This window comes from Pongo pygmaeus, chromosome X (assembly GCF_028885625.2).
Source record: "Pongo pygmaeus isolate AG05252 chromosome X, NHGRI_mPonPyg2-v2.0_pri, whole genome shotgun sequence".
NCBI classification, from domain to species: Eukaryota; Metazoa; Chordata; class Mammalia; order Primates; family Hominidae; genus Pongo; species Pongo pygmaeus.
The window spans coordinates 77,399,525-77,414,639 of record NC_072396.2 but is presented as its reverse complement, the minus strand read 5'-3'; the positions used below and the strand labels follow the sequence as shown (position 1 = coordinate 77,414,639).

Sequence of the window (15,115 nt, the reverse complement as noted above, 5' to 3'; positions counted from 1 at the left end):
TTTAAATTCCATGTCAGATATGCACTAGTGGACAAGCAAGTTTGCGCCAAGTGTTTCACATCAAAGGGTAAAAGACGCATAGCACCAAACACAAATTCTAACAATCCTAAGGTGAATGGGCTCTTTACACCATTATTTGCCACACTTGCTTTTAATTCCTTCAACAACTTTAAACTCTAGTGGAGTGTGTTCATGAATAAGCTGCTGTGGATTATTTGGATCAGGCCTTACGGAAATAGGAAAAGCACAAGGTCCTAAGGGCTCTCCAGCTACAGCAGCAGAGCGTAAAATTCTTTGTATTAGGGTCTCTATTTCTGCCACTGAAGGAGGTGGTACAGATGTTTCTGCAATTAGAGGAGGTGGTATAGGCCAATTTTATCCTTCCTTTTCTGTTTTTTATTTTCTATTGGAGCTGTGGGTGGGTAATACTATTTTTAGTTTTTTGATGTACCTTCATACTGTTTCCTAAAATGACTGTACTAATTTACAGTATCACCATTGGTGTGCTAGTGTTCCCTTTTCTCCACATCCTCACTGACATTTATCTTTCATCTTTTTGATAATAGTCTAACAGGTGTGAGGTGATATCTTGTGGTTTTGATTTGTACTTTTCTGATGATTAGAAATGTTGAGCATTTTAAAATATATCTGATGTCCATTTTTATGTCTCCTTTTGAGAAATGTTTATTTGAGTCCTTTACCCATTTTCTAAAAGGGTTATTTGTTTTCTTGTTATTGAGTAGTTTGAGTTCCTTGTAGGTTTTGGATATTACTTTCTTATTGAATGTATAATTTGCAGATATTTTCTCCCAGTCCCTGGATTTTTCCCTCACTCAATTGTTTCCTTTGCAGTACAGAAGCTTTTTAGCTTGATGCAATCTTGTTTGTCTAATTTTGCTTTTGTTACTTGTGCTTTTGGAGTCATATCCAAGAAATCTCTGCTCACGTCAATGTCATGGAAATTTTCTCCTATGTTTTCTTCTAGTAGTTATATAGTTTCAGGTTTTATGTTTAAGTCTTTAATCCATTTTGAGTTGATTCTTGTATAAGGAGTGGGAGTGAGATAATGGCTCATTTTCATTCTTTTTTATGTGGATATCTAGTTTTTTCAGTGGCATTTATTGAAGCAACTGTCCTTTACCCATTGCATGTTCTTGGTATTTTTGTTCAAAACCAATTGACCATAGATGCATAGGTTTATTTCTGGGATGTCTATCTTATTCCACTGGTTGATGTGTCTAGTTTTTTTTTTTTTTTTTTTTTTTGACAGAGTCTCGCTCTGTCACCCAGGCTGGAGTGCAATGGTGCGATCTCGGCTCACTGCAACCTCCGCCTCCTGGGTTCAAGTGATTCTCCTGCCTCAGCCTCCCAAGTAGCTGGGACTACAGGCATGTGCCACCATGTCTGGCTTTTTTTTTTTTTTTTTTTTGTATTTTTACTGAAGACGGGATTTCACCATGTTAGCCAGGATGGTCTCCATCTCCTGACCTCGTGATCCACCCACCTCGGCCTCTCAAAGTGCTGGGATTGCAGGCATGAGCCACCGTGTCCGGCCTGATGTGTCTGTTTTTATGCCAGTAGCATGTTGCTTTAATTGCTATAGATTTATAATATATTTTGAAATCTGGTAGTGTGATGCCTCTACCTAGCTTTGTTATTTTTGGTCAATAGCACTTTGGCTATTTAGTTTTTTTTATGATTCTATACAAATTACAGGATTGTTTTTTCTATTTATGTTAAGACTGATATTATATATATCTATATATTTTTTGAGGCAGAGTCTCACTCTGTCACCCAGGCTGGAGTGCAGTGGCATGATCTCAGTTCATTGCAACCTTCACCTCATGGGTTCAAGCAATTCTCCTGCCTCAGCCTCCCAAGTAGCTTGGATTACAGGCTCCTGCCACCATGCCTGGCTAATTTTTACATTTTTATTAGAGACAGGGTTTCTCCATGTTGGCCAGGCTGTTCTCAGACTCCTGACCTTAAGTAATCCGCCCACCTTGGCCTCCCAAAGTGCTGGGATTACAGATGTGAGCCACCATACCCGGTTAAGATATTAGAATTTTAATAGAGATTTCATTGAATCTGTACATCACCTTGAGTAGTATGGATGTTTTAACAATATTAATTTTTATAATTCATGAACACAAGATATCTTTCCATTTGTTTGCATCCTCTTTAATTTTTTCCTATCAAAATTTTATAGTTTTCAGTATATAGATATTTCACTTCCTTGGTTAAATTTACTCCTAAGTATTTTTTGATACTATTATAAATGGGATTGTTTTCTTAATTTCTTTTTAAGTTCATTGTTAGTGTATAGAAATGCTACTAATTTTTGTAACTTGGTTTTGTATCCTGCAATTATACTGAATTCATTTATCAATTCTAGCAGTTTTGGCAAAATCTTCAGGATTTTCTATATATAAATTCATGTCATCAGCAAACAGAGACAATTTCACGTTATCGTTTTCTATTTGGGTGCCTTTTATTTATTCTGTCCAATTGCTCTGGCTAGGGCTTCTATTACTATGTTGAAAAGAAGCGGTGAGAGTGGGCATCTGTGTCTTTTCCTTCTCTTAGAGGAAAAGCCTTTAACTTTTCACCATTGAGTATGATGTTAGGTGTGGGCTGGTCATATATGGCTTTCCTTTATGTGTTGAGGAACAGTCTTTCTATACCTAATTTGTTGAGAGCTTTTATCATGAAAGAATGTTGAACTTTGTCAAATTCTTTTTCTGCATTTATGGAGATGATCATATGGTTTTTGTCCTTTATTCTGTTAATATGGTGAATCACATTTACTGATTTGAATATGTTGAACCAATCTTGCATCCCTGAGATAAATCTCACTTGATCACTGTGAATTATCCTTTTAATGTACTGTTGAATATGGTTTGCTAGTATTTGTTGAGGAATTTGGCATTTATGTTTATCAGTGATATTGCATTGTAGAGTTTTTCTTTTTTGTAGTGTCCGTCTGGCTTTGGTGTCAAGGTGATGCTGGCCTCATAGAATGAGTGTGGAAGTATTTTCTCCTATTCCACTTTTTGGAAGAGTTTGAGAAGGATTAGTATTAGTTCTTATTTAAATGTTTGGTGGAATTCAGTCATGAAGCCATCTGGTCCTGGCCTTTTTCTTGACAGGAGACTTTATTACTGATTCAATCTCCCTACTCATTATTGGTCTGTTCAGATAATCAATTTCTTCTTAGTTCAGTCTTGGTAGGTTTTATGTTTGTAGAAATTTATCCATTTTTTCTAGGTTTTCCTCTTTGTTGATGTGTAATTATTTATAGTTTTTTCTGATTATCCTTCGTATTTTTGTGTTATGAGTTTTAATGTCCCTTCTTTCATTTATGAGTTTATTTATTTGAGTCTTCTTTCTTTTTGTTAGTCTAGCTAAAGTTTGTCAATTTCATTTAGCTCTACCAAATACTAACTTTTAGTTTCATTGATCTTTTCTTACATTTTAAAAATTGATACATAATATTGTACAAATGTATAGTGTATATATGATATTTTGATACATGTATACAATATATAATGATCAAATCGGGTAATTCAGATAATTATTGCCTGAAACATTTAACATTTTTTGGGTTGGAAACATTCCAAATCTTCTAGTCTAGCTGTTTTGAAATATACAATACATTCTTGAAACTATAGTCACATTATGTTAAGGGAAATAATCCAGGCACAGAAAGACAAATATCACATGATCACATTCATATGTGGGAGCTAAAAAATATGATCTCATGGAGATAGTGAGTAAATTAATGGTTACCAGAAGCTGGGAAGAATGGGAGTGGGGAAGGAGGGGATAAAGAGGGTTTGGTTAATGCGTGCAAAAATACTGTTTCATTGATCTTTTCTATTGTTTTTCTAGACTCTAATCCATTTATTTCTGCTCTGATTTTTGTTTTGTCATTTCTTCTAACATTGGGCTTAGTTTGTTCTTCTTTTTCTAGTTCCTTGAGGTGTAGCATTAGGTTATTTAGTTGAGATCCCCCCCTTTTTTTAATTTAGTATTTATTGCTATAAAATTTCCTCTTAGAACTGCTTTTGCTGCATCTCTTAAGTTTTGGTATGTTGTGTCTCCATTTTTGTTAGTCTCAAGATATTTTAAAATTTCTTCTTTAATTTCTTCTTTGCTCTAATATTAATATTTTCTCAGGAGCATATTGTTTAATTTTCACATATTTGTTAATTTTCCATGGTTCTTTTTTTTCCAGGTTCATAATATATTGTACAAATTGAATTATCACATGATGAGTTGGCATTAGCTTCTCCAGGCATGGGAACTTAACAGATGAGATTAAGAACTGTAGACAGTTTAAAATCCATTTATGTTGCTTTCATAGCTGGAGTTTTTTTGGACCTTAACTTGAAATATAAGACAATCAAAGCAATGCTTCTGTATGTGACCAGTACATAATTCATTCTACCTGTGAGAGTATAAGAGTTGAAATATTTTTTAATACCAGTGAACTGGTATTGTGCATCACTTTCTGGACCTGCCATTATTTCAATCTGCCAGAGCCACAAATTCCGCCAATTTTCCACGGTTCTTTATGTTACGGATTTCTAGTTTTATAACATTGTGTTTGGAAAACATATTTGATATAATTTCAGTCTTCTTAAATTTGTTAAGACTTGTTCTGTGGCCTATTACACACACACACACACACACACATATATACGCACACACACACACACATACATGTTTTTAGAGATAGGGTCTCAGTATGTTGCCCAGGCTGGCCTTGAACTTCTGGGCTGGGCTCAAATGATCCTCCCACCTCAGCCTTCCAAAGTGCTATTATTACAGGCATGAGCTATTGTGCCTGGCCTGTGGCCTATTATATAATCTATCCAGAAGAATGTGTCATGTGCATTGAGAACAATGTGTATTCTGTTGCTGTTGGGTTAAATGTTCCATATGTCTGCTAGGTTCATTTGGTCTAAAGTAGGTCAAGTTCAATGTAGCCTTATTGATTTTCGCTCTGGATGATCTGTTCAATGTTGAAAGTGGAATATTGAAGTTTCCTCCTATTATTCCACTGCAGTCTTTGTCTCCCTTTGAATGTCTTAATTATTGCTGTACATTTATTTTAAGTGCTATAATGTTGGGTGCATATAAATTTACAATTGCTACATCCTCTTGATGTATTTACTCCTTTATTACTATATAATGACATTTTTCATCTCTTTTTATAGTTTTTTTTCCCTAAAGTCTTTTTTTTTTGAAGGCAGAATCTCACTCTGTCACCCAGGCTGGAGTGCAGTGGCATGATCTCAACTAACTGCTACCTCTGCCTCCTGGGTTCAAGCGATTTTCTCCTGCTTCAGCCTCCCGAGTAGCTGGGATTATAGGTGCCCACCACCACAACTGGATAATTTTTTTGTTTAGTGGAGATGAGATTTCACCATGTTGGCCAGTCTGGTCTCTAACTCCTGACTTCAGGTGATCCACCCACCTCAGCCTCCCAATATGTTAGGATTACAGGCATGAGCCACCGCACCTGGCCCTTAAAGTCTATTTTGTCTCAAATAATTGTAGCTACCCCTATTCTCTTTTTGGTAGACTATCATTTTCCATTTCTTCACATTAAGTCTGAGTTTCCTTTAAGGTGAAGTGAGTCTCTTGGAGGCAGCATATACTTGGGTCTTGTTTTTAATCCATTCTGCTATTCTTTTTTTATTGGGAAATTTAATCAATTTACATTTAAGGTAATTATTAATAAGGACTCACTAGTGCCATTTTGTTAATTATTTTTGATTGTTTTGTAAATCCTTTGTTCCTTTTTTTTCTCTCTTTTTGTGATTTGATGGCTGTCTGTAGTAATATGCTTTGGATATTTTCTTTTTATGTTTTGTTTATCTATTATAGACTTTTGTGGTTACCATGAGGCTTACATAGAACATCTTATACTGACCAGGCATGGTGACTCACACTTGTAATCCCAGAACTTTGGGAGGCTGAGGTGGGTGGATCACCTGAGGTCAGAAGTTTGAGACCAACCAGGCCAACAGGTTGGCCCCATCTCTACCAAAACTTTATCTCTACCAAAAATACAAAAATTAACCAGGTGTGGTGGTGCACACCTGTAGTCCCAGCTACTTGGGAGGCTGAGGCAGAATAATCACTTGAACACGTGAGACTGAGGTTGCAGTGAGCCAAGATTGCACCACTGCACTCCAGCCTGGGTGACAGAGCAAGACTCCATCTCAAAAACAAACAAACAAACAAACAAACAAAAAAATCATGTTATAACAGGCTATTTTAATTTGATAAAAAAAGTTATAGGTATGAGCTGAGAGTAGTGAAAAATAATAACAACAATTTTGATTACATACACAGATTCTATAATTTTACTCCCCCTCCTCTCATGTTTTATGTTTCTGATGGCAAACTTTACATCTTTTTATAATTTGTATCCCTTAACAAATTCTTGTAGCTTTAATTGTTTTAATAGCTTCACCATTCAATATTTACACTAGATATCATTGATTTATGCACTCCAATTACTCTATTAGAGTGTTTTGAATTTGACAATGTATTTACTTTTACCAGTGGGTCTTATGCCTTCATATGTTTTCACATTAATAATTAGGGTCTTCTTCCTTCAGCCTTAAGAACCCCCTTTAACATTTCTTGTAAGGCAAGTCTAGTAGTGATAAACTCTCTCGGATTTTGATTGAGAAAGTCTTTATCACCTCTTGGTTTTTAAAAGGCAAGATTGCTGGTTATAATATTCTTCATTGACAGTTTTTTTTTTTCCTTAAGCTTTTTAAATATATCATCCCACTTCTTTCTGGCCTGCAATGTTTCTGCTAAGAAATTCACTGATAGTCTTATAGTTGTTTGCTTACATGTAATGATTCACTTTTCCTTTGCTGTTTTCAGCACTCTCTCTTTGTCTTTAACTTTTGATAATTTGATTATGTTGTGTTTTGGTGTGAGTGTCCTTAGATTCATCTTATTTGGTGTCCTTTGAGATTTCAGATTCTGGCTTTCTATTTCCTTTTCCAGGCTTGTGATGTTTTCTGCCATTACTTCTTTGAATATGTTTTCCATCCCTTTCTCGCTTCTCCTTCTGGCATATCAGTGATGCATAAGTTGTTCAGCTTGATGGTTTCCCATAAGTCCCTTAAGCTTTCTTCACTGTTTTTCACTCTTTTTCCTTTTTTCCCCTCAGATTGGATGATTTTCAGTGACCTGTCTTTGAGTTCACTGATCCTTTCTTCTTATTGATGTAGTCTGCTGTTGAGCCCCTTCTACTGCAGTTTTCAATTTATTCATAATATTCCCCCAGATTTATGATTTCTGTTTGGTTTTCAATTTATTCATAATATTCCCCCAGATTTATGATTTCTGTTTGGTACTCTTCTGTACTTTCTATTTGTGGAAGTTCTTAATTTGTTCTTGTATTGCTCTGTTGACTTTGGTGAGCATCTTTATGGCCATTATTTTGAGTTCTCTGTCAAGTAAATAACATTACTTTACTCAGGTTGGTTTCTGGAGATTTATTTAGTTCCTTTGTTTGGACCACATTCCCCTGTTTTAAAATATTTCTTGACTTTCCATGTTGGTTGCTGTGCATTAACTAATACCACTATGTCTCCCAGTCTTGTCAGACTGGCTCCATATAGGAGAAGGGCATTGCCAATCCATCCAGCCAAAGATTTTAAGGTGCTTCTTAAATCTTTGTGTTTATCCAGGCTGCTGTCTTTGTTTTTGGTGCCCACCTGGAGCTTAGGATATGCCATACCCTGTCAGTACTTTAAGTCCAGAAAGGTAGAAGCCAGACTCTCTAGATGTCGATAAAATGGTGGGAGTATTGGCTCTATGTTTCAGTTACTTGTATCTTTATGGTGAAGCTGAGCATGGATGTTAAACTCCCACTCTGTCTGCACTAAGCCAGGCAGTGGATGTGTGGCAAAATTCATATTCATGTTCAGGCTGCACCCTCTGATCCTAAGGAGATAGCTGCTGGATGTGAACCCATCGTATGTCCACCTGTTTGTTTTTTGTTGTCTAGGGTCACTAAGGAATGCAAAGCTTCATTAACTCTCAGAGAGAGTTTGTTAAGAAGATAGTCTCTTGGGTGGGAGTATAGAAGTTGTGGCACACAGTGCATGGCCAAACTTCTTCCAGGAAGAATGAAGAATGGTAGGCCTTGGGTGAGCCAGAGAAAAGGCTCAGGAACTGCCAAGCTCTGGCTGCAGCTGCCAATGGGCTATTGTTTGTTTGCCCCATTGGCTCCCTAGTGCAAGTTGATTAGAACTCAGGCTGTCAAGTAGCCACTGGGAGTGTGTGCCATACACCCCTTCTGGAGAGAAAATGGGAGCTGCATATTCCTGCCCCCTTTTCACACTGCTCAAAGAGGGCGTCATTTGTAAACATGTTTGCATGCCTGTTAAGACCACGTCTTTGTTCTGTCATCTAAGGAGACTCATGTATGCCTAGTGTTTTCTCCTCCCAGAGCTAAGAAGTTTAGGATTGGGTTCTTTGGGAGGGCGCTGTGAAAGTTGTGACACTTGATGAGTGGCACAAATGTCTTCCAGGGAGAAACAGGGAGTTGCATTTTATTTTTTGACATGGAGTCTTGATGTGTTGCCTAGGCTGGCCTCAAACTCCTATGCTCAAGTGATCTTCTCATTTAAGCCTTAGCTGGTACTACAGGCACATGACACCACACTTGGAAGGAGCTTCATTTTAAAAATAAAATTTTAGATTCAGGGGATATGTATGCAGTTTGTTAACATGGATATATTGCATGATGCTGAGGTTTAGGCTTCAATTGATCCCATCACCCAAATAGTAAATATAGAACCCAATAAATAGTTTTTCAACCCTCCTTCCTCTCTTTTGGAGTCTCCAGTGCCTATTGGTCCCATCTTTATATCTATGTGTACCCAGTGGTTAATTCCCACTTATAAGAGAGAACATAAGGCTGGGCGTGGTGGCTCAAGCCTGTAATCCCAGCACTTTGGGAGGCCGAGGTGGGCAGATCACAAGGTCAAGAGATTGAGGCCATCCTGGCCAACATGGTGAAAAGCCATCTCTACTAAAAATACAAAAATTAGCTGGGTGTTGTGGCGCTTGCCTCTAATCCCAGCTACTCAGGAGGCTGAGGCAGAAGAATCACTTAAAACCATGAGGCGGAGGTTGCAGTGAGCCGAGATCATGCCACTGCACTCCAGCCTGGTGACAGAGCGAGACTCTGTCTCAAAAAAAAAAAAAAAAAAAAAAAGAGAGAGAGAAAGAACATACAATATTTGGTTTCCTATTTTTGTATTAATTCACTTAGGATAATGACCTCTAACTGCATCCATGTTGCTGCAAAGGACATAATTTCATTCTTTTTTATGGCTGCATAGGATTCCATGCTATTCCATACTTTCTTTATCCATTCCACCACTGATGGGCACCTAGGTTGATTCCATATCTCTGCTATTGTGAACAGTGCTGTGATAAACATACAAGTGCATATGTCTTTTTGGTAGAACAATTTATTTCATTTGGATATGTATTATTTCATTTTGCATTGCTGTAAAGGAATACCTGAGCCTGGGTAACTTATAAAGAAAATAGGTTTATTTTGGCTCATACTTCTACAGACTACAGGAAGAATGGAGCCATGATCTGCTCTGGTGAGGGCCTCAGGAAGCTTAAAATCATGGCAAAAGGTGAAGGGGAAAAAGGTGCATCACATGGTGAGAGAGGAAGCAAGAGAGAGAGCCAAAGAAATGCTAGGCTCTTTTCAACCACCAGCTCTCATATGAACCAATAGAGCAAGAATTTACCCACAACCATGAGGGGGACACGTAGACATTCATATGAGAGCTCTGCCATCATGACCAACACACCTCCCACCAGCCCTTACCTCCAACATTGGGTGGGGGATGGTGGTCGTATTTCAGTACAAAATTTGGAAGGGACAAATATCCAAATGATATCATGTATATACCTAGTAATGAGATTGCTGGGTAGAATGGTAATTCTATTTTTATTTCTTTGAGAAATCTCAAAACTGCTTTCCACAGGAGCTAAACCAATTTACCATCCCACTAACAGTGTATAAGCATTCCCTTTTCTCTGCGACTTTGCCAACATCTTTTACTTTTTGACTTTTTATTAATAGCCAATCTGACCTGTATGAAATAGTATCTCATTGTGGTTTTGATTTACATTTCTCTGGTATTAGTGATGTTGAGCATTTTTAAAAATACATTTGTTGGCTGCATGTATGCTTTCCTTTAAGAAATGTCTGTTCGTGACTTTTGCCTACTTTTTAATGGGGTTGTTTTTGCTTGTTGACTTGTTTCTGTTTCTTATAGGTTCTGAGTTTCCGTCCTTTGTCAGTTACAAAGTTTTCAAACATTTTCTTCTCATTCAGTAGGGTGTTTGTTTACTCTGTTGAGAGTTTCTTTTGCTTTGCAGAGGCTCTCTAGTTTAATTTGGTCTCAATTGTCAGTTTTCGTTTGTGTTACATTGGCTTTTGAGGACTTAGTAATAAATTCTTTGCCTAGGTCAATATCTAGAAGAGTATTTCCTAAGTTTTATTCTAGGACTGTCTTAGTTTGAGGTCTTACATTTAAGTCTTTAATCCATGTTGAGTTAATTTTTGTATATGGTGAGAAGTAGGAATCAACTTTCATTCTTCTGCATATGATTAGTTATGTTTCCCAGCACTATTTATTAAACAGGATGTCCTTTCCCCATTGCTTGTTTTTGTCAGCTTTGTCAAACATCATTTGGTTGTAGGTGTGTGGCCTTATTTCTGTATTCTCTATTCATTCCATTGGTCCATGCATCTATTTTTGTACCAGTCCCATGATATTTTGCTTACTGTAGCCTTGTAGTATAGTTTGAAGTCAGGTAATGTGATGCCTCCAGCTTTGTTCTTTTTGCTTAGGACTGCTTTGGTTATTTGGGTTCTTTTTAAATTCGTATGAGTTTTAGAATAGTCTTTTTTTCTGATTCTGTGAAAAAAGACTTGGTAGCTTGATAGGATTTGCACTGACTCTCTAGATTGCTTTGGTCAGTATGGACATTTTAATGATATTGATTCTTCCCTTTCATGAGCATGGAATATTTTTCCATTTGTATCATCTCTGATTTCATTCAGCAGTATTTGGTAGTTCTCTTTTAGAGATTTTTCATCTTATCGGTTAGATATATTTTTAGATATTTTTGTGGCCATTTTAAATGGGATTGCATTTTTATTTGGTTTCAGCTTGAATGTCATTGTGTATAGAAATGCTACTAATTTTTGTACATTGATTTTATATCCTTAAACTTGGCTAAAGTCGTTTGTCAGGTATATGAGTCCTTTGGAGAAACCTTTAAGATTTTCTAGGTATAAAATTATGTCATCAGTGAAGAGAGAAAATTTGACTCCCTCTTTGGATGCCTTTTATATCTTTCTCTTGTCTGATTTCTCTGGCTAGGACTTCCAGCACTATGTTGAAAAGCAGTGGTGAGACATTCTTGTATTGTTTCACCTCTTGAGGGGAATGATTCCAGCTTTTGTCCATCCAGTATGATGTAGGCTTTGGCTTTTTCATATATGGCTCTTATTGTTTTGAGGTATGTTCCTTTGATGCCTAGCTTGTTGAGAGTTTTTTGTTTCTTGTTTTTTTAAATGAAAGAATATTGAATTTCATTGAATGCTTTTTCTGTATCTATTGAGATGATAATTTAGTTTTTGTTTTGAATTCTCTTTGTGGTGAATCATATTTACTGATCTGCATATGTTGAACCATCTTTTCATCTCAGGAATAAATCCTACTTGATTATGGCAGGTTATCTCTTTGATGTGCTGCTCAATTCAGTTTTTAAGTATTTTCTGAGGCTTTTTGCATTTTTGATTTGGTTTTCAGCTTGAATGTTATTGTTGTATAGAAATGCTATTAACATTTGTACATTTATTTTGTATCCTGAAACTTAAATAAGTTGTTTGTCAAGTCTAGGAGGCTTGGAGGAATCTTTAAGGTTTTCTAGGTATAGATACATATCATCAGAGAAGAGAGATTATTTGTCTTCATCTCTTCCTATTTGGAGGCCTTTTCTTTCTTTCTGCTTCCCTTTCTTCTTGATTTTTCATCAGGGATATTGTTCTATCATTTTCTTTTCGTGTATGTCTTTGTCAGATTTTGGTATCAGAATGATATTGGTTTCACAGAATGAGTTAGGAAGGAATCCCTCCTCAAATTTTTAAAACAGTTTCAGTAGGATTAGTACCAGCTCTTCTTTGTATGTGGTAGAATTCAGCTGTGAAAGCATCTGGTCCAGAGATTTTTTTTTTTTTTTTTTTTTGGATGGTAGGTTTTTTATGACTGATTCAATTTTGTAAGTAACTGTTAGTCTGTTCAGGAATTCTATTTCCTCCTGCTTCAATCTTGGGAGGTTTTGTCTTTCTAGGAATTTTGGCATTTCCCTTAGATTTTCTAGTTTGCGTGCATAGAAATATTCACAGTAGTCTCTGAGCCTTTTCTGTATTTCTGCAGGATTAGTTGTAATGTTACCTTTGTCATTTCTGATTATACTTACTTGCATCTTTTCTCTTATTTTATTTAATTTTATTTTTGAGACGAAGTCTCACTCTGTTGCCCAGCCTGGAGTGCAGTGGCGCGATCTTGGCTCACTGCAACCTCCACCTCCTGGGTTCAAGTGATTCTCCTGCCTCAGACTCCGGAGTAGCTAGGATTACAGGCCCATGCTACCATGCCCAGCTAATTTTTGTATTTTTAGTAGAGACAGGGTTTTACCATGTTGGCCAGGCTGGTCTCGAACTCCTGACCTCAAGTAATCCGCCAGCCTCGAACTCCCAAAGTGTTGGGATTACAGGCGTGAGCCACCGTGCCAGAACTTCTCTCTCTTTTTTGAAAATCTAACTAGGGCGGGCCAGTCACAGTGGCTCACGCCTTAATCCCAGCACTTTGGGAGGCGGAGGCGGGCGGATCACCCGAGGTCAGGAGTTCGAGACCAGCCTGGCCAACATGGCGAAACTCGTCTCTACTAAAAAATACAAAAATTAGCTGGGTGTGGTGGCAGGCACCTGTAATCCCAGCTACTCGGGAGGCTGAGGCAGGGAGAATTGCTTGAACTCTGTAGGCGGAGGTTGCAATGAGCCGAGATCACGCCACTGTACTCCACACTGGGCGACAGTGCGAGACTCTGCACCAAAAACAAACACACAAAAAACAAAAAACCCCCCAAAAAAACAACATCAACAACAAAAAATTCTAGCTAGGGCGGAGGTGGCAGGGACCCAGCGGGTGCCTCAGTCTCCTTCCCCGCCCCTCGCCTGGCCTCGTGGTCTTCTCCCAGCAGCCAGACAGGAACTATATAATCCCGGAAGTTCCGGGGCTTTGCTGTGTGGGATAACCAGCAATGGCGAGGCTGCAGCTCCCGGAACAACAGCCACAACATTAGGAGTAGGAGCGGCAGTTGCGGCGGCAGCAGCAGCGGCCTCCCCCACCCCGGTCCCCACAGTCACTGCCCCATCCCCTGGGGCAGACGGAGGGGGCGGTGGCAGCGACGGCAGCGTCGGCAGCCACGGCAGCGACGGCAGCGTCGGCAGCCACGGCAGCGACGGCTGGGCAGCCACAGCAGCGGCGGCGCAGCTGGACTAAACAGGTCACCTGCAGGTATTTTATGCATGGGGTTTCTGAGGACAGAGGTAACTGGATACTCGCATGACCTCTCTGACAGTCCCTATGGTGTAGTGTGCAAGTATTTTCAGCAAGAGTACTATGTTTATGGTGACCGCTGCAAATACGAACACAGCAAGCCATTGAACCAGGAAGAAGCAACTGCTGCAGAGCTAACTACAAAGTCATCCCTTGCTGCTTCCTCAAGTCTCTCATCCATAGTTGAAATGAATACAAGCGAAGCTGAGTCAAGAAATTCAAACTTTGCAAGTGTAGGAGCAGGTTCAGAGGACTGGGTGAATGCTATTGAGTTTGTTCCTGGGCAACCCTACTGTGGTCCTACGGTACCTTCCTTCACTGAAGCACCCTTGCAGGGCCCAGTGACCATGGAAGAATCAGAGAAAAAGCAAATTGCCATGGAAACAAAGAAGCAGCTGTGCCCCTTTGCTGCAGTGGGAGAGTGCTGATATGAGGAGAACTGTGTGTATCTCCACGGAGATTCATGTGACATGTGTGGGCCACAGGTCCTGCATCCGATGGATGCTGCCCAGAGATCACAGCGTATAAAATCGTGCATTGAGGCCCATGAGAAGGACATAGAGCTCTCATTTGCTGTGCAGCGCAGCAAGGACATGGTGTGTGGGATCTGCATGGAGGTGGTCTATGAGAAAGCCAACCCCAGCGAGCGCTGCTTTGTGGTCCTCTCCATCTGCAACCACACCTACTGTCTCAAGTGCATTTGCACGTGGAGGAGAGCTAAGCAATTTGAGAGCAAGATCATAAAGTCCTGCCCAGAATGCCAGATCACATCTAACTTAGTCATTCCAAGTGAGTACTGGGTGGAGGAGAAAGAAGAGAAGCAGAAACTCGTTCAGAAATACAGAGAGACAATGAGGAACAAGGTGTGCACGTATTTTGATGAAGGACATGGGAGCTGCCCATTTGGAGGGAACTGTTTTTACAAGCATGTGTAAAGAGGAGGAGAGAGGAGCCACAGAGACAGAAAGTGGGAACATTAAGCAGATGTGGGGCCCAACAAAGGAACCACTTCTGGGAACTAATTGAAGAAAGAGAGAACAGTAACCCCTTTGACAACAAAGAAGAGGTTGTCATCTTTGAGCTGGGTAAGATGTTGCTTATGCTTTTGGTTTCAGGTGGGGACGACAAATTGACAGACTGAAGATCAGTGGGAATTGTTTCATGATGCGCTGGAAGATTTTTTATGACTTGGATCTATAGCAACCTTGTGTGGCATGTGAACTGGTCTGCTAACCCCAGACAGCAGCTGTCCCCTGTGGTGGTGTGGCAGCGCCTGTCTTCTCTCTGAGGCAAGCCTGTCAACTGCAGGTGCTGTCGTGAGAATTTCTATCCAGGGCCTGTCTGTCTTCTCAACCCCTCACCTTTCCCTGAGGAGTGTGTTGTTTTCCCTGTTGAAAAAAGTTACAAAA

At 39.1% G+C, this 15,115-nt stretch overlaps 1 protein-coding gene and 1 pseudogene across 1 annotated transcript; one reads left to right on the top strand and one right to left on the bottom strand.

The window, feature by feature from the left end:
- Positions 1-4,288: 4,288 nt before the first annotated feature.
- LOC129025190 (ATP synthase membrane subunit K, mitochondrial-like) lies at positions 4,289-4,526 on the bottom strand. The gene has a single exon (XM_054472807.2). The coding sequence runs from the start codon at positions 4,524-4,526 to the stop codon at positions 4,350-4,352; it is 177 nt and encodes a 58-aa protein (XP_054328782.1). The 3' UTR covers positions 4,289-4,349.
- A 5,297-nt stretch (positions 4,527-9,823) lies between these two features.
- Positions 9,824-14,906, top strand: LOC129024125 (E3 ubiquitin-protein ligase makorin-1-like; annotated as a pseudogene).
- The last annotated feature ends 209 nt before the right edge of the window (positions 14,907-15,115 follow it).